We start from the raw sequence: 18,710 nt of genomic DNA, 5'->3' as shown, positions 1-18,710 counted from the left end.
CTGGAGGGTTAGGTTAAGAGTTGGTTCTGATTTGATGGCACGTAACAACAACAACACATCTTTCAGATCAGCAAATTCAGATTTCAAAAACGATTAATCTATTTTGCTATTAACTATTCCACTGAGTTTCAATTGTGATAAATACATTCTTGATTTCTAGAAATTTTCTGGTCTTCCTGTTGCTTTTTTTCAAAGAAGCTGATATTTTGACCTATACATTTAATATTCTGTTAAATATCTCTGAAGAGAATAATTTTTAAAAAATTCTTTTTTTCCCCCCTCTTTACCCAACTTAGTGATTCTTTTTTCATGACAGTTATCTGATAATTCTTTGTTTTATTTTAAAGTAAGGATTGAAACTTAGCAAATTTTTCTGGTTACATGGTACAAGTTTTCTAAATAGTTTGCTATGTCTCTCAAACAGGTGGAGGGGTTCCACAAAATATTCGAGCGGTTATTATGCTTAACGATATTAAGATGTGCATGCTCATGAAAGTTAAGGACATCTTTCCCCACCGCAGATATGGGAATCTTTTCTGTTAAGAGATGAGTACTTTAGTGTAGCTGCCTTTTACTTAGCTGCTTTTCACTTTCCCCCCTCCTCTTCTAAAACTGTCTTAAAAGTTCAAAGGTACTTAAGATTAAAATTCTTCACAGGAAAAAAGTGACAATCCACCCTTAACAAAGACTCAACTCCACAAGTCATTGCTGTCGAATTAGAACTGACTCACAGCTGATCCTCCAGCAGGTTTTCGGAGGCTGTAAATCACACGGGAGGAAGTTGCTGATCTTTTACCCTAGAAAATTCTACGGGGCAGTTAGATTCTATCCTACAGGGTCACTGTAAGTAGCAATCAACTGGAAAAGCATATACACAAGCAACAAGTCTTGACAAAACTTGCAGTCTCTTGAAGAAGATCCCTATTTTATTTAGAAACCTGTTACTATCTTTAGCTTGGGGAGCAAAAGGAAACAGTAAGGCCATAATGTAAATGTGTCAGTCCCTGGCTGCGTAATGGACTCAGCTGTTGTTGTTATGTGCCGTCGAGTCGTTTGCGACTCATAGCGACCCTATGTACAACAGCCCTAAACCCTGCTCTATCCTGTGCCAATCGCATTGCCTGACACACCCATCCCGATTACCCCAGTCACTGAATCAATCTACCTCATTGAGGGTCTTCCACTCCTGCACTGTCCCTCTACTCTACCCAGCATGATGTCCCTCTCCAAAGACCTGTCTCTCCTTGCAACATGTCCAAAGTATGTCAGACAAAGCCCCAGAATCTTTGCCTCCAAGGAGTAGCCTGGTTTAACCCTCTCTAGGATGGATCTGTTTGTTTTCTTGGCAGTCCATGGTACATTCAATACTCTTCTCCAGCACCACAGCTCAAAGGCGTCAATTCTCCTTCTGTCCTCCCTAGTCATTGTCCAACTCTCTGATGCATAACAAGTGATTGCAAAGACCATAGCCTGTATCAGGCGCACCTTCGTCTCCAAAGAGACACCGTTGCTCTTGAGTACTTTAGAGAGGTCCCTAACAGCACACTTTCCAATCGCAATATGTTTTTTTATTTCCTGGCTGCTGGTGCCAAGAGTGTTGACCGTGGAGCCGAGCAAACTGAAGCTGTGAACAATCTCAATCTCTTCGCCATCCATCCTGATGCTACCAATTGGTCCAGTGGTGAGAATCTTTGTCTTCTTGACATTGAGCCTCAGTCCATACTGAAGGCTGCAGTCCTTGACCCTCTGCAGTAAGTGCATGAGGTCCTCCTCAGTTTCAGCGAGCAGGGTTGTGTCATCTGCATAACGCAGATTGTTGATAGATCTTCCACCAATCCTAACGCCACGCGGATAATGATTTTGAGTGATAGGATTATAACCATACGCTTACAGGGAAGTCCAGTGAACACCACTATCATTCAGATATATGCACCAACAACCAGAGCCAAAGAAGAAATAGATGATTTTTACCAACTCTTACAGTCAGAGATAGATCGAACATGCAGTCAAGATGCATTGATAATAATGGGTGAGTGGAACACAAAAGTTGGGAACAGGGAAGAAGAATCAGTAGTTGGAAAACATGGACTTGGTGACAGAAATGAAGCTGGAGATAGAATGATTGAATTTTGTACAATCAATAACTTATTCATTGCAAATGGACTCAGCTAGGGGGGATTAAAAAACAAAACAAAATAAAACATTTCTAGATTTCCATCCTCTGAGAATCTTAAGTGCTCTGGGCATTGAGGTTTATGGGTTTGTTTGTTTTTTTTTTTTAAGCTCCCCAGGTGATTCCAAATATTGCCAAAGTTGAGAAGTACTGCATAGTTTACTGGCCCAGCTATCCCATATTGTTTTATAACAACTCTAGTGATTGCCCCATAGCCTGCTTTGGCTCCCTTGCACCAGTTGACTTAGAGCTTGGAGTTCTGCCCAAGTTTTTTGAGAACAGTATGTACCTCTGCAGACCTTTTCTCTACACCTGTTTTGGGTTGGGTTTCTTCACTATATTTTCCATTAATCTAATTCAATCTCCTTTAAATATACCAGATTTTTAAAATAATTTTTATCCCCCCTTTGAACATTCTCTATTTCCCCACATTACTACAGACAATTATTTTTAAAAACTTAGTCTCTAGTTATCATTTCAGTTGGATTTGGAGAGAGTAAGGGAGTAAGAAGGAGGGGAACTGCTCCAAAAACTTGAATTTGTAGATTATTGAAACATTCATATTGGAAAATATTGCCAACTGTCTGCATTCTTTGTATTCAAAAGTAATGACAGCCCTGAAGTGAAAGCCACACTGTGCCAGCATTTGGATATACCTACTCAATAATCAATCAGAAATCAGATGTGAAGACTGAATTTTCTAAGAGGGCCTTTTACCAGTTAGATTGGACTTTTCTAAGAAAACAGAGCTTAAAAGCAGAGATTTGAATCTGTTCATTACAGTATGGCCCCCTGAACTCTTGTGGTCTAGTAGTAGGAATTTTGCTGTCAACCCAAAGCCACAAGGTTTGAATCCTCCAGCTACTCCACCGGAGAAAGATGGGCAATCAATCACTGCTTCTAAAAACCTGCTGGGGGCTCAGCTATCAGTTTGTTCCTACTAGAAGGTATACAACAATTACAATAACATCCGGTGGTCTAGTGGACAGGGAACTGTACTTTCAACCCAAAGGTGCATGAATCCACTAGCAGCTCTGAACGAGAAAGATGGGCAATCTCCTCCTTTGTGATTTACAGCCTTTGAAAATCCATGAGAGAATCAACTATGAGTTGGTTCTGACTTGACAGTAATGAAAGAGACCCTAGATATAGGAGCTCTGGAGGCCTAGATTTTAGGGAGTTGCACTGTTACCCCAAAGGCAGCGGCTCTCTAGAGTTTCAGATCCACCAGTAGTTCTTACTGGGGGAGAAAAAGTGACAGATGGGCACTCTCTTGTGAGATTTACAGTCTCAAAAAACCTGCTGGAGGGTCACCTATGAGTCAGTTCTGATTCTAAGGCAACAAGGGAGTGAGCCACTGAGTGGTCCTAGCTATAGGAATTTTAAGAGCACAGACCACTGTGTGTTGTGCTGCTAAGCAAAGGCTGAGTGTCTCTCAGTAGTTTGAATCTAATCTCTCAGCTGCTCCTCCAGTTGTGATTTATAGCTTCAGAAACTCAATAAAGGGTAGCTGTAAGGGACCAACCCGATGGCAGTGAGTTAAGGCTGAACTTAAGGGTTTTATTGCAGTCACACACTCAGAATCTACATTTTAATATGATTCTTAGGTGATTCTTTGGTCCATACACTCAACTCATTGCCTCCAAACTGGAACTGACTCATTACTGACTCTCTACTGGGTGTCCAAGGCTGTAAATCACACGGGAGAGTTTCCATCTTTCTCTTTCAGAAGTAATGATGAATTCCAACCACCAAAGAGGCTTGGCTTTTGGGTTTGTAGTGCAACTTCTTATGGACCCTTATACCCTCATGGGCCAAAGAGCCCTCACACACACATAAGCTCTTGTTAAAAATTAGATTTTGGGTCAGTGTATCAGGGAGCTCTGGTGACATAGTCCATAGGAAGGTAAGCAGCTAACCCAAAGTTGGCATCTTTCTGGAGGTTTGAATTTACTTTCTCTGAGAGAGAAATATGGACAATCTTCTCCTGTGTGACACACAGCCTCCCAAAAACCCACTGAAGGTTCTGGTTCAATGGCAAAGAGTTGAGTTATTGAGGTTCTACATATCTGAGGTAGAAATACAAATTCTCAGCAGAGAATCAAACCCTGCTTACAAGGGGGAGGGGGAAGGAGGAGAATCACGGGGTTGGCAGAGTTTGGTGGGTGGAGGGTGGGGGTGAAGGAATTTGGATAGATCTGGTGGAGACATAAAAAGATGGAGTGATAGTGAGCATAGATTAATGGTGGTTAATTTTCTAAAACACTGTATGTAAATGAATATAAGAAACACGCTGTGAATGAAGGAATGTGTGAAACACAATGTATAGAAATGAAACACAATGTTTAAGAATTTTGTATACAAACCAATACAAATTTTTTTAAATAAAAAATAAAAGGAAAAAGTAATGATGTAGCCACTACTGGCAATTAAAATATGATAACTAAAGTATCAATCATCATAACAATATCATTTAATGTACTTCAGGACAGACAGAGGAATTTTTTAATGGAAAAAGGATAAAATTAAATAAAATTACAAGATGGTCATCAGAGTGTAAAGCACACTGGAACAGAATACAAAATTGACCTGCAACAATCCCGAAGGCATGTAGTTTGATGTTCTGTTGGAGAAGGAGGGGCAGTATCTCCCTGTGCCGGTTGGATCCAATTTGATGGCACACAAGTTAAAAAAATTTATCTGCAAGCATTTTTGTTAGGTGTCATCGAGTTGAGTATGACTCATAGCGACCCTATGAACAAAAGATATGAACCTGTTCTATCCTGCGCCATCCTGACACTTTCTGATACATGAGAGCCAACTGCAGCAGTCATTGTGTTAATCCACCTGCTCGAGGATCTTCGTCTCCTCCACCGATCCTCCACCCTTCCCAGTATCATGTCCTTCTCCACGGAATATCCCCTCCTGGCAACATGCCCAGGGGATGCGAGGCAAAGCTTCATCATTCTTGCCTCCAAAGAGCACTCTGGCTGCACCCTTGGCAAGCATTAAGATTCTGATATAAAAGAGTAAAAATAAAAGTATCGTCGAGAAGAAAACATAACTCTATCAAATTAATTATGGGAAGAGCAAAGATCACAATGCAGCCTTTTAAAATTCAGCCCATAATGCCACTCTTCCCTGTAATCCTACCCCCAGACATCTGGAGAAATATGATTTAGTTAAAGCCCGGGTGGCCTAGTGATAAGAAACTGCACTGTAATCCTGAAGACCCGCAGTTCAAATCCACCAGCTGCTCCAGGGGAGAAAGACAGGCAATCTCTTCCCGTAAGATGAACAGTCTCTGAAAACCCACTGGAGGGTCAGCTATGGGTTGGTTCCAACTCAATGGTACGCAAGGACAACAACAACAATTGAGAAGATACAGAATTAATTTGAAGATTGTTATTAAAGACAAAAACAATCTAACAATGGGTCCTGAGTCAACCTTGGTGGAATGAAAAAGATTTACTGGGATATTAGTTGTTGTTACGGGCCACAGAGTCAACTATGACTCACAGCTATCCCCTGAACCACAAGCTGAAACCCTGCCCTCTCCTGTGCCATACTCAAGCCCTGTTACAGTCACTATGCTGATCTACCTTGTTGAGGGTTTTCCTCTTTTTCTCTGACTCTCCACCTTCCCAGCACATCTTTTTTCAAATATTGGTCTGTCTTGACAACATGCCCAATGTATGTGAAATGAAAGTTTCACCATTTTTGCTTCTAAGGTGTACTCTGGTTGCACTTCCTCCAAACAAATCTGTTCTTTTGGCAATCTGTGGGATATTCAACAGTTTGCTAACATCGTAATTCAAAAGCAACAAGTCTTCTTTCATTATCTTCATTACATAACTTCACATGCATACTGTTGTTGTTATACATCGCTGAGTTGCCTGCAACTCATAGAGACCCTAAGTACAACAGCTCTGAACCCTGCCCTGTCCTCAGCCAGTCTCACTGACTCTGACACACCTCTCCTCATTACCCTAGTTACAGTATCAATACATCTCATCCAGGGTCTTCCTCTCCTGTACTGTCCCTCCACCCTTCCAAGCATATTAAGCAACTTAAAAGATCATGGCTTGGGTCAGGTGTATCCTCAGTCTTTAAACTGACATCTTTGTTCTTTAGCACTAGACAACACATTTTCCCAGTGCAATACATCTTCCTGACTGCTGCTATCATGGGTGTTAATTATGGATCCAAGCAAAATGAAATTGTTGATAACTTGCATCTTTTCTCCATTTATTATGATATCGCCTCTGGTCCAGTGGTGAGAATTTTTGTCTTCTTGATATTGAAGTGTGTCCATATTGAAAGGTATAGTCTTTGATTTTTCAGGAAGCACTTAAGAGCTTTACTTTCTGTAAGCAAAGTTGTATAATCTGTAATAAAGTAGGTCATAGTCTTTCTCCAATCCTGATGCCACATTCCCAGTGTCTTGAATTATATCCTCAACATACAGAGTGAGTATGCTGGGGAAAAAAAGATATAACCCTGAAGTATATGTTTCCTGATTTTAAACCATACATTATTCTCTTGTTCTGCTCAGATGAATACCTCTTAATATACAAGCAATAAATAAGGCAACCCGGTAAGGCAAACTGACAGATGAGTGAGTTGGTGGGCTGACAGACAGATAATGAACATGGGAAAACAAGAGGAATCAAAGGTTCCCCCCTTAAATCAATTTATAAGAAGTAAAGCAAACGATCTAAACACAAGATAAAAGAAACACCAGAATCAAGCTAGCGGTGATGTGGAGCTGATTCAGATTTAAGGTAACACCAAACATTGGCAGCACCAGGTATTGCAAAGCAGAACTGCCTCCTGGGGTTTCAAGGCTTTAGCTCTTAGAAGATCTCCAGACCTTTCTTCTAAGATGCCTCTGGGCAGGTTGGAACCTCTAGCCTTTCAGTTGGTAGCTGAGAACTTAATGGTGGGTACTACCAAGGACAACTGGCTAGAGGGCAGAAGCAAGGAAATGAAATATTTGTCTTGTGTTAGGGATTTTTCCTCATTTAATTCTCATAACAACTCTCTGGAAGTGAAAGACTAAAATACTCATTTTCCTGATGAGAAAAATGGAACACTCAGTGTGGTCATGTAACTTTTCTAGAAAAGTCATGAAAATAGAGAGTAATGATGCCAAGCTTCACAACCCAAGTCCCCCATTTCACAGAAAGTGGAAGAAACGGATGTGACAGAAACTTAGTAACTCCTGCATGTCTATAATAACTTGTTATGGGAACCCAGTGTGTGCCGTTCCCTTTCACTGTGGGCCAGCTTCAGTTCTAGGACTTACACTTTGTTTTGACTCTAATAAGGAGCCCTGGTGGTGCAGTCCACACCATGTTCACCAACAGGCTATCCCTTCCCTGTAATCTGAATCCACCAGCAGCTCTGAAGGAGAAAGCTGGGCTCTCTTCTACTGTTTAGTTACAGCCTGAGAAACACAACAGAAGGTCACTATGAGTCAGAACTGACGAGATGTCAATGAGTTTGGGTTTTCTTTTTAACGTCATATGGGTGATGCTACAAAAAAAGGCAAACTGGTAAAGATGAGATCTCAAAAAGAACAAGGTGATCTTGTTTCCGGACAGGGACCATGTTTAAGGCAGCCTCTGTCCTCTTCTCAAACCCGCTTTAAAGACAGAAAGCAGGTCACCTAAACCCCAATAAAGGGAATACAATGAATTTCCATTTTCATAAAATTGATTTGTTCCAGAAAAATTTAGAAGGGCTTTAGGAGAAAAAAAAAAGAAAATTAACCACTTGCTCTAAAATTTCCCAGGACAAAACATTCTAACAAGGTGAGCGAAAAAGATCAGTCACTGCCTTAATATATTTAGAAACAAATAAGCAAAAAACCAATTAAGGTATTATTTAAATAAATGTATTTTTAAAAATTCAATCCTTAGTATGTCATCTTGCAAAAAGAGACAGAAAGAATAAACCAGAAATGAATTAGAGTGGTTACCCACATTGAGGAGGAGGAACTAGATAACACTAAAGTGGGGGGAAATGGGGACATGGAAATGGATTTAAAGGGACGGGGTGGGGGGAGGAATACTTCTCAATAAACCCTTCTATATAGTCAAGAATTATGGCAGTGATTCACACATCCCAAAATCAAGTTATTGTTGCTGTTGTGGCATCGAGTCATCTGCAACTCACAGTAACCCTATCCATAATATCTGTGAACCCTGTCCTATCCAGAGCCAATTTCACTGTCTCTGACACATCTACCTCCATTACCCCAGTTACAGTGTCAATCCATCGCATCCTGGGTCTTCTTCTCCTGTGCTATCCCTCCACTATTCCAAGAATGAAGTCCTTCTCCAAGGACTGGTCCCTCCTGGCAACATACCCAAAGAGACAGAGCTTCAAAATCTTTGACTCTAAGGTGTAATTTGGTTTCATTCTCTTCAGGTCAAACCTGCTTGTTCCCTTGGCAACTGCCATGGAATGTTTAACACTCTTCTCCAGCATCACAACTCAAAGCTATCAATCCTTCTGTCATCCTTAATCACTGTCCACCTCTCTAATGCACAGCAAGTAATTGCAAAGACCATGGCCTGGATCAGGTGCACCTTAGACTCTAGATTGACATCGTTGCTTTTTAGCCCTCTGGCGAGGCCCCTGACAGCAAATTTCCCCAATGCAATTTGTCTTTTGATTTTTTGACTGCTGGTGCCAAGAGTGCAGACTGTGGTACCAAGTAAGTTGAAACTGTTAAAAATCTCAATCTGCTCTCCAACTCTCATGGTGCTGTCAATTGGCCCAGTGGTGAAAATCATTATCTTCCTGATGTTGAGCTTCAATTATATTGAAGACTGCAGTCCTTGACCTTTTTCAGCAAACATTTCAGGCCTCCTCAGTTTCAGCAAGCAAGGTTGTGTCATTTGCATAATGCAGGTTCTTGATGAATCTTCCTCCAATTCTGATGCCATATTCCGCCTCCTGAATGATCTGTTCCATAAACAGACTGAAAAGGTGTGGATCTAAGACACATCCATAAGGAATTTCTTTCCCAATTTTGAACTATGCAGTGTTTCATTGCTCTGTTCTGATGACTGCTTCCTGGTGCAAGTATAGGTTTTGCATGAGAATAGTAGGGTTCTGGAGTTCCCATGGAGTAAGTAATTAAAATCAATAAGTGTGTGAGTGGAACTCAAAGTGTATGCAAATAAATGAAGCTCATTATATTAGAAATGAATAATGTAACCACACTGAAGGGAATGAAGAAGAATAATGTAACCTAAATTGGAAAACATTTTTAACTATATGTTACAAAGCTCATGACAAAAAAAGAACTCTACACAAGAGTTCCAATCTCCTCCTGTTAGATCCAATTTGATGGTACACACAAAAAAATAATAAAATAAAATTTAAAAAATGAGTAGAGTTCCTACTTAGGAAATTTGTTTTTCATATGAGTTAGCAATTCTGAACACTGCTTTATGTATATACTATTCGTCGTTTGTTATGGAGTCAATTTCCAGTTTATAAACCCAACAAACCCATTGATAATGAGTTGATTCCAACCAGTAGTAACTCCACAGGACAGTGTAGAACTGCCCTTGAGGGTTTCCAAGGCCTAGTGCGTAAGTGGTTGTGCTACTAATGCAAAGGAAGGCTGTTTGAATCGAACAACTGCTCCCTGAGAGAAAGACAGTGAAATCTCTCATGAGACAAACTCACAAAACCCACTGTGGCGGGGCGGGGTGTGTGTGTGGGGGGGAAGTTATGGGTTCAAGTGTATGACCTATAATAATAGCAATCTTTACAGAAATAGGTAGGCACATTTTTCTCCTGCAGAACAGCTGGTAGGTTCAACAAGCACCTTTTGGTTAGCTGTTGCATGCTTACCCATTGCATTACCAGGGCTCCTTAACGTAGACAATAGAACTGAACAAATGAAAGAAAAATCACAGATAACAAAACCAAGTTTTTCATTATTGGAGAAAGGAGTTTCAAATGAACAAAAAGAGACATCTAGAGCAAACTTTTGATGCTGGACCGAAACTGGGTATATTATTCATTTGACTATTTATTTATTTTTAAAAATATATAAATATTTAAAAAACATAAATATCTTATGTTAATACAAAAATTTATATAGATGTGTATGTATATGCATGTTAAATTACATTTATTTCCTATCTATCAACTAAGAAAGACTAGAAACAATGAAACACATCCCACAGCATGAGCACATCTAACAGTCAGGTGTTAGTGTCTAAATGCTGTTAAAGGAATCAGGGATCCTTGCATAAATGGCTAATTTGAGAGGGTAAGAAAGTTACAAGTTGATCCTGGAATAGCTTTGGTGCCAGAAAGTAAGGAAAAGTCTAAAAATAATGGGAGCAGGTGAAAGGACACACATGCCAACTTGAAGGAGCTTTCAGTAGCCAGATCCAGGACAATTCGAGCAACACAGGAAAAAGAACAGGGATGACTGTTAACCTACAGAATAAAATACATGCCCATGGGTTCATATTGATATAAATAAGCAGGGGAGAAAGGACAGGCGTTCCTTACAGTAAAATTTAGAAAAGAAAAAAAAAAGGATTGCTAAAAATAGAAAAATTACCATGAGGCAAATACCACAGCAAAAAATGCTACATGCAAAAATCATTAGTGGGTGCTAAAATCATGGTGTGAAGGTATAATGTATAACAGGATGTTTAGATAGTTTCCTAGACTCTCCCAACTACTCAGTGACTACACAGAGGAAAAGAGCAACTTTAGAGAAACTTGGCAAACCCCACTTCTTGACCAAATTACCATCAGCTAACTACAAGTGAGATGACAACATCATGTACCACCTGATAATGATGAACGGGGAAAGAAATACACAATACTTTTATACTAAATACTTTCAGTATTTTTTAAAACTGCATAATTTCTCTATAATCACGGAAAAATATGAGACAAACCCCTAGTGAAGGCCAGTACAGAAAATAACGAGCCTACTGTCTTCAAGACATGTCATATCAACATATTAGACCCTCAGTTTCATCCTGGGTCAGAAAATGGACATTAGTGTGACAATTAGTGATATTCAAGTAATATTTGCAGACTAGTTAATAGTGGGGTATCAATGTTAACTTCCTGGTTTTGATAAATGTCTATGGTTTAGAAAAAATAATGACATTAGGGGAAACTAAGTGAAGGGGATATGGGAACTCAGTACTTATTTTGCAACTTTCTGTTAAGTCTAAAATTATTTCACGGCAAAAAATTAAAAAAAAATTACTCCACTAAAAATATTAATTTAGCTTGCTTCAATTCAAAGTCAAACTACCTCTACAGTGATAGTTTAATGATAATGTCTATAATTGGAAAACATTTTTAATTTGACAAAACCCTCCAGTCTAAATACACACACACACACACACACACACACACACACACACACACACACACACACACATGTTTTTTAAACCATTGAATCTGGAGGTGGGAGGTTATTACATTGGAGAAAAACATTATTTTCACACACATTTGAAAATTTTCATAATTAAAATTTAAAATACTTGTAGGCAAGCTGCTTAAGTGCTCATTAATTAAGAAAGAATACTTTTCATAAACATTTACAACTTTGTCATAGAATATTTAAGTCTAACAGGAACTTAAAAATCAAGAGACCCAACTGGCTCACAGAATGTGAAGGAAAGTAAAGTACACAGAACCCAACCAGTTGTCACTGAGTTAACTGTGCTGACCTATGTGTAGAAGCCTGGAAGGATTTTCATGGCTGTGAATTTTCAGTACTTCTATACGGGTTTAAAAACCCAACCTTTTGATTAGAAGCCACATGCTTCATCATTTGTACCTCCCAGGGACACTCAGAAAGGCGAGGTCTAATTAAGAAGCAGTGAGGCCAGGGTTGAGCCTGGAACCTCAATGTCCTAGCAGCTACATTTTCTGCAGCTACTTTTCCCATATTAACTTCCTGGGCTCTTCTTTATCTCAAAGCTAATCACAAACAATTATCTAACTATCTCAACTTCAGTAACAGTGTTTATAGGTCCTCATATTAAATACATGAGAATTAAGTTAGCATCTCATAAATATGAAATATGAGTCCAAGGTAATGAAAAAATACATTAAAAGTGAGAAAATAGTTTATGGTTTTAAGAATTTCCTTACTTTAAATAGATTTTAAAAATCTTAATAGTTCATGCTCCTGTCCTTACTTAGTGATTTGACTTTTTTCTAAATGGCAGTTTTTCTGTTTTCTCCCAACTGTCTTTCTAGAAAGACTTTTGCTCAGAAACTGCACTTCATAAAATTTAACCCTTGTAGAATATGTGCTAGGTAGTGCCATTGGTGCTGGAAACATGAGATGACTACACAGGGGAAAATAGGCAAACATGGATCATGATGCAAAGAGACAACAGTGTTATCTGTACTCTACGCAAAGTGCTTTTGGAAGGTGTTTCAATCTTCACAAAGGTCCTTACTTTCTTGATGTAGAACAGAATGAACACTATCATTTCCATCTAACTCACATAATAAACTATTTATTATCCTGATGACAGTAGTGAGATGGATTAGAGAGTTTTGAAGGCTATTTAATCTCCTGATCTGTTTAGCACCTCTGTAACCCTAGACAGCCCGGAGATAAAAACCTAACCCCAGAAGGTTATGAAAAAGGAATTGAATAAATGAAATGTAAATTGTAAATGTATAAAATAAAATTATTAATATAGCCAACAGTTAACAGACTGAGAGCTCCTTAAGGAATGTGATTATCTTTGTGGAACCTGGTACAGTGCCTGGTACATATATGTAAAATGAAAATTTATTAAGTGGAATAATTATTAAAGAAATATTTAATGTCAAACTATTCTTGAGTAGGTTAGCTTTTAGGTTTTTTATTATGAGTAATTATACGAATATATGTAATTATATTTAATTGTATACTACATATTCTACATAATTACATATGATAAATATATTTCCTTTTAGAAATTGGTTTCATCTACATAAATGGAAATCAGGTTTGAAGGACTTGTTATGTCTCACAGCAGGACTTACTTTCCACTGTTGCTCCTTCATTCGGGTTTGAGTATCCCTCTCCTTTCTGTTTGATTCTACGGATAATGCCTCCATCTTCAAATAAATCCTCTCCTTTGAAATCAAGAAGTTCAATCTAGAAAGGAAAAGGAGATTTGGCTGAGGAAAAAAACCAAACAAAGCCAATTTAATAAGGTAAAAGTTAAAAAAAAAGCAAAACTAGTCTCCTTTCATTTTATAAAATAAGACTATTAGAAATATTTATCTATGCACCTTAGTTATTGGAAAAGTAGGGGGGAAAAGAACACTGTACTTTTCAATACCTGGAAAGAACCTTCATGTGACGATAATGTCTAGGACTATATCCTGTGGGGCTGCAGTGTAAAGACAGACAGGAAATACTAGGAAAACTGCTAGTGGGCAAAGGGCCAGAGTTACGAGGTGCTGGCACAGAACAATTCTATCTGACTCTCAGGCCACTGCTTTTCTACCCCAGACTTTTGGAGTTTTGTTCTTAAAATGTAAGAATATGTCCTTTGTATCAGATCTACAATTAATTAAGAGTTTATTTTATTTAGTTAGGATGGACTAAGCATTTTATCCCTTACTTTTAAAATCTGGGTTTGCCGAATTTATTTTATCTAGTTACGATAGGCCAAACATTTTCTCTCTTACTCTTAAAATCTGGTTTTGCCAAATAAGTATAACTCAACACAGGATTGATAACATGGTATTATCATCTACTACTTTCAATCAAGAAGTGAGACCTGTGACATTTATAAACCTTTATAAAATGAAAACACTTCACAACTTGGTTTGGTTACATTTCAATAGTATTTCCAATATTTTCACGCAGACTGCTGGTCAGTTTTGAGCATGTCACATGTACACCATTCACCAGGACCTTTATTTCAAAGCCTGGTGTCGGTTGTTTATTTGGATACGATCTCTTCATGCCAGAGACACGTTTCTAAGAAAGCCCTGGCACACACTCTTTGGGTTTGTGGGAAATAATTCAAGAACCCGAGCTCCAAAATAAATAAGTTGGATCCGATTCTTAAGAGCAAGCTTAGCTCCTTCTTTTACTGTTGTTCAAAGCCAGTGCTAGAGTAAAGCAGATGCTGACAAGGCAGCATCACAGAACATACTTACTTCAAAAAAGAGAGTTGCATTTGAGGGAATTTTGGGAACACTGCCAGCTGAGCCATACGCATACTCAGGCTTACACAGTAAGTGACAGATCTCTCCTTTCTTCATGGTAGCCACCCCAATGTCCCAGGCCTTGATAACTTGGCCTAAGAGAAAAGAAAAGGTACCTGAAAACTACTGATTGTATTTAAAAATATTTCCTTTACCTAAAAAAAAATTCAAACAATTTTTAAATTTTTTACATTTTATATATACACACTGAGAAATAAGCTATGATTATTTTGAGGGCACCAGAGGCGATTCTCTGCTGAGCAACATGAAAACATATAGTATCAATTCCTAGGATAGATTTAAATCAGTTTTTCAATGATTAAAGTCTTTGAAAAGCAGCAGTAACAATGTATGAAATGTGGTTAGGTTGTATTTGCTCCTTAATTTATCATTTGAATCATAAATAATAAGTACAAGTTTTCTAGGAAAAAGCTGAACAAATTCAGTACAAAAAGTGAAATTTGTCATAAAGAAACCTAACATTTAATCGTACAGATAAAAAGGAACACACAAGAAAAAAAAACACCAGAAAACCAGAAATTTCACAACAGAGTCTGTCACAAATTCCTTATCAAAATTTAGTATCAGGGAAAAAACCCCCTAAGTATGTGCCCTTTTTAAAAGTCATAAGAACTTCAAAGCCCAGATATTTTATTTTTTGCCTCACTATCAAGTAACTAAAGGCTAGCTACTGCTCAACTGTAAAACTATGTATTAGCCTATCTAATTGCAGTTCCTCTCATATGCATCATTAAGTTTACCTTAATCATACTATATTACTCATATCACATGCAAGCAAAATACTGCTGAAGATTATCCAGATACAACCAGAATTGTACATTGACAGAGAACTACCAGAAATATAAGAAGCTGGATTTAGAAGAGGCCATGGCACTAGAGACATTATCACCAATGTCAGATGGATTTTGGCAGAAATGAAAGTAGAGGGATATCTATCTGCATTTCATTGATTATCTAAAGGCATTTGACTGTGAAGATCACAATAAATTATAGTTAACCGTGAGGAGAATGGGAGTTCCAGAACACTTGATTGTTCTTATGCAAAACCTACACTTAGACCAGGAAGCAGTCCTCAGAACAGAACAGGGAAATACTGCATGGTTCTAAGTTTGGAAGGGAGTGTGAGTCCTGTCTCCATACCTTTTCAATCTATATGCAGAACAGATCATCTGGGAGGCTGGGCTTTATGAGGAGGAATGTGGCACCAGAATTGGAGGAAGACTCATCAACAACCCATGTTATGCAGATGAGGTAACTTTGCTTGCTGAAACTGCAGAGAACTTGAAGTGCTTGTTGCAGAAGGTCAAGAACTGTAGGTTTCAATATGGATCGAAGCCCAACATCAAGAAGACAAAGATTCTCACCATTGGGTCAACTGGCAGCACCACGAAGGATGGAGAAGAGATTGAGGCTAACAGTTATAGTTTGCTTGGCTCCACAACACTTTTGGCATCAGCAGTCAAGAAGTCAAAAGACAAACTGCATTAGGTAAATCTGCTGCCAGGGACATTTCTAGAGCTCTGAGAAGCAACAATATCAGTCTAGGGACTAAGGTGTGCCTAATCCAGGCCATGGTCTTTGTAATTACTTGCTGTGCAATAGAGAGTCAGATTAGTACTAAGGATGACAGAAGAACTGATGCCTTTGGGTTGTGCTGGAGAAGAGTCTTGAACATACCATGGAATGCCAAGAAAACAAATAGGTCTGTCTTGGAGAAGGTGAAACAAAGTTTCTCCTTGGAAACTAAGATTTGAAGCTCTGTCTCACAAATTTTGGGCATGTGGTCAGGAGGGACTGATCTTTGGAGACGGACATTATGCTTGGAAGGGTGGAGGGACAGTGCAGGATAGAAGTCCCTGTATGAAATAGATTGATACAGTAACTTAGGCAATGGGTGTAGGTTTATCAGAGTCAGTGAGACTGGTTCAGGACAGGGAAGGCTTCAGAGCTGCTGTACGTAGGGTCACTATGATGACACATAGTAGGCTACTGGTGGCACATAACATCATCTTCATCAACAACAGTGTAAATAGCCACAAATTCTCTGGCAAACAGTGCTGTGTCAGCCAAAGCTTAAGTATTCAAAGTAGGATCAGGTGAACAAGGAACCAGAGAGCAACAAGTGGCACAGTACACAACATGTGGAGTGATAAACCAAAAGATTGACTATTGGGATCCACTAGCCATTTATCAGGATTGAGCTGTAAATAAAGCTTTACAGCCTCAGGAAAAGTGGACAGAGGATCATACTGAGTTGGAATCCACTGGATGGAAGAGGGGTTTGGGTTGAGAGAAATCTGTGAAAGAACACTGGGATAAGGGGAGCTCTGGCTCTGCATGTAGGTCAGAGTGGATAAAGCAAATGTTACTACCATTAGCTTAGTTCTCAAGTAGTCCAAATTTTCAAAAGGTCAGATGCTCAACTTAGTACTTTGGGCAAGTTGTCAAGAGAGGCCAGTTCTTGGAAAAAGACACTGTGCTTGAAAAGGTCAGTGAAGGAGAGGAGGGGCCTCAGTGAGATGGACTGACATAGTGACTTTATCAATGGGCTCAAGTATTTATAGAGATGGTAAGGATGACAGGGGATAGGGTATGGTCCAATCTGTTATTCAATAGTGTCACTAAGAGTTGTAGCCGACTTGACAGCACCTAGTAATAACAACAATTATTTAAAGTGCTCTGGTGAAATAGTTAGTAGGGTGTTGTGTTACAAGCCACAATGCCTTTCTTGTCTGAAACCACCAGTGGTTCCTTGGAAGAAAGATGGGCAGGTAATCTCCTCCCATGTGGTTTACAGCCTCCTGAAAAGCTGCTGGAGATTCAGCTATGAGTTGGTTCTGACTCCACAGCAGTGAGCTTTGTGTTATTTTTTTTAAAACAAGAAGCTCTAGTCTTGCAGTACATTACATATTTGGCTGCTAACCTAAAGGCCAGTGGTTGCAATATCCCAGCTGTTTTGTGGGAGAAAGATGAGGATTCTCCTCCTATAAAGATGTGCAGCCTGGGAAACCTATCGGAGGGAAGGTTTCTATGAATCAGGACCAAGTTGAAAGCAGTGGGTTTGGTTTTTGGTTTTAGAATTTAAAACAGAAAGCCGTGGTGGCATCATCAGTGATTCAAATCCACCAGTCAGGCACTGAGGGAGAAAGATAGGAAATCTGCTTCTGTTATGATTTAATAGAAACCAAATAGAGGGTTGCTGTAAGTCAGAACCAACTCCCAGGTAGTATGTTTGGCTTTGTGCTTTATTATTTAAAAGATGTATCAGAGAAAAAAAATAAAGTGAAAAAGCTATCTATCTACTAACTCTGTGTTAGATAAAATCACATCTATGTTCTTCCATATCTTTGCAGTGTGAGCTGGGGTTTAGGGTTTTTTTTTGTTTATTTATTCTCTTCTCCAGTTGTGCACTGTCAATATGGATTAGACTGGCACAAGAGATTTCCTCTCCTCCAGCAGAGCATCTGGTGGATTCGAACCATGTGACTTCGGGGTTGCAGTGAGCTGTTATTTTTTAAGAAATTAAAAACACAAATGACAGCATATTATACATTCTGTGAATCACGTTTTCATTTACAGATATCTTGACCTTCTTTCTCAATCAGGAGAAAGGAGGATGAACAGTATAGTGGTTAAAAGTGTCAGACTGCCTGGATTTGACTACTAGGTCTGCTCTTACTTGAGGCAAGTTATTTAATCTTTGTGCCTCAGTTTTCTCATCTATAAAACAACGTTAAGAAAGTTCCTGCCACAGAGTTGCTATAAGAACAACTTGATAAAACATGTCAAATGAATGACACAGGAGCTGCCATATAATACAGATTTAATAAAACCTCAGCCACCACCATCATCATGGCTGTCATCAACATAATAAATCTACCTCATTCCTAATAGCTGTATAATATTCTCTAAGGAGGAAAAATGACCTGACTACAATGTTCTAATGAGGATGCTGTTCATGTTTGCCTATGTGTGAATATCTATTGAGTATATTTCTAGAAATTACAAAAACAAGCATTTTAAATTTGATATATTATTGCCTATACCCTTCCAAAACGGGTAACCTGCTGGAGGGTCATGTATGAGTTGGTTCCAGTTAGACAGCACATAAACAACATACATGACTATACTGTGTAAACATCCCAGCATCATCAGAAGAAATCAGAAGCCAGTTGTTAATAGGCTGCTCTTTTTTTTTTTAAATTTAGGTTGTTTATTTTTCATTTCAATGAACATCTACAGAGATTTTGGGATTCCATTCATTCATTGTTGCACCCTTCTCCCC

General features: G+C 38.8%; 1 protein-coding gene across 2 annotated transcripts in view; it reads right to left on the bottom strand.

Moving 5' to 3' along the window:
• FKBP5 (FK506 binding protein 5) overlaps positions 1–18,710 on the bottom strand; it is a 149,322-nt gene that overhangs the window by 37,718 nt on the left and 92,894 nt on the right. For both annotated transcript variants that reach the window (XM_006882050.1, XM_006882049.1), the window contains exons 4-5: positions 14,357–14,499; positions 13,226–13,340 (exon numbers count right to left, since the gene is read on the bottom strand). In XM_006882050.1, the coding sequence (XP_006882112.1) occupies positions 13,226–13,340; positions 14,357–14,499 (258 nt within the window). The remainder of the gene's footprint in view (positions 1–13,225; positions 13,341–14,356; positions 14,500–18,710) is intronic.

The sequence above is a fragment of the Elephantulus edwardii genome, unplaced genomic scaffold (genome assembly GCF_000299155.1).
Source record: "Elephantulus edwardii isolate Elephantulus edwardi_28Jun2011 unplaced genomic scaffold, EleEdw1.0 scaffold00017, whole genome shotgun sequence".
NCBI classification, from domain to species: Eukaryota; Metazoa; Chordata; class Mammalia; order Macroscelidea; family Macroscelididae; genus Elephantulus; species Elephantulus edwardii.
This window is presented reverse-complemented; position numbering and strand designations above follow the sequence as displayed.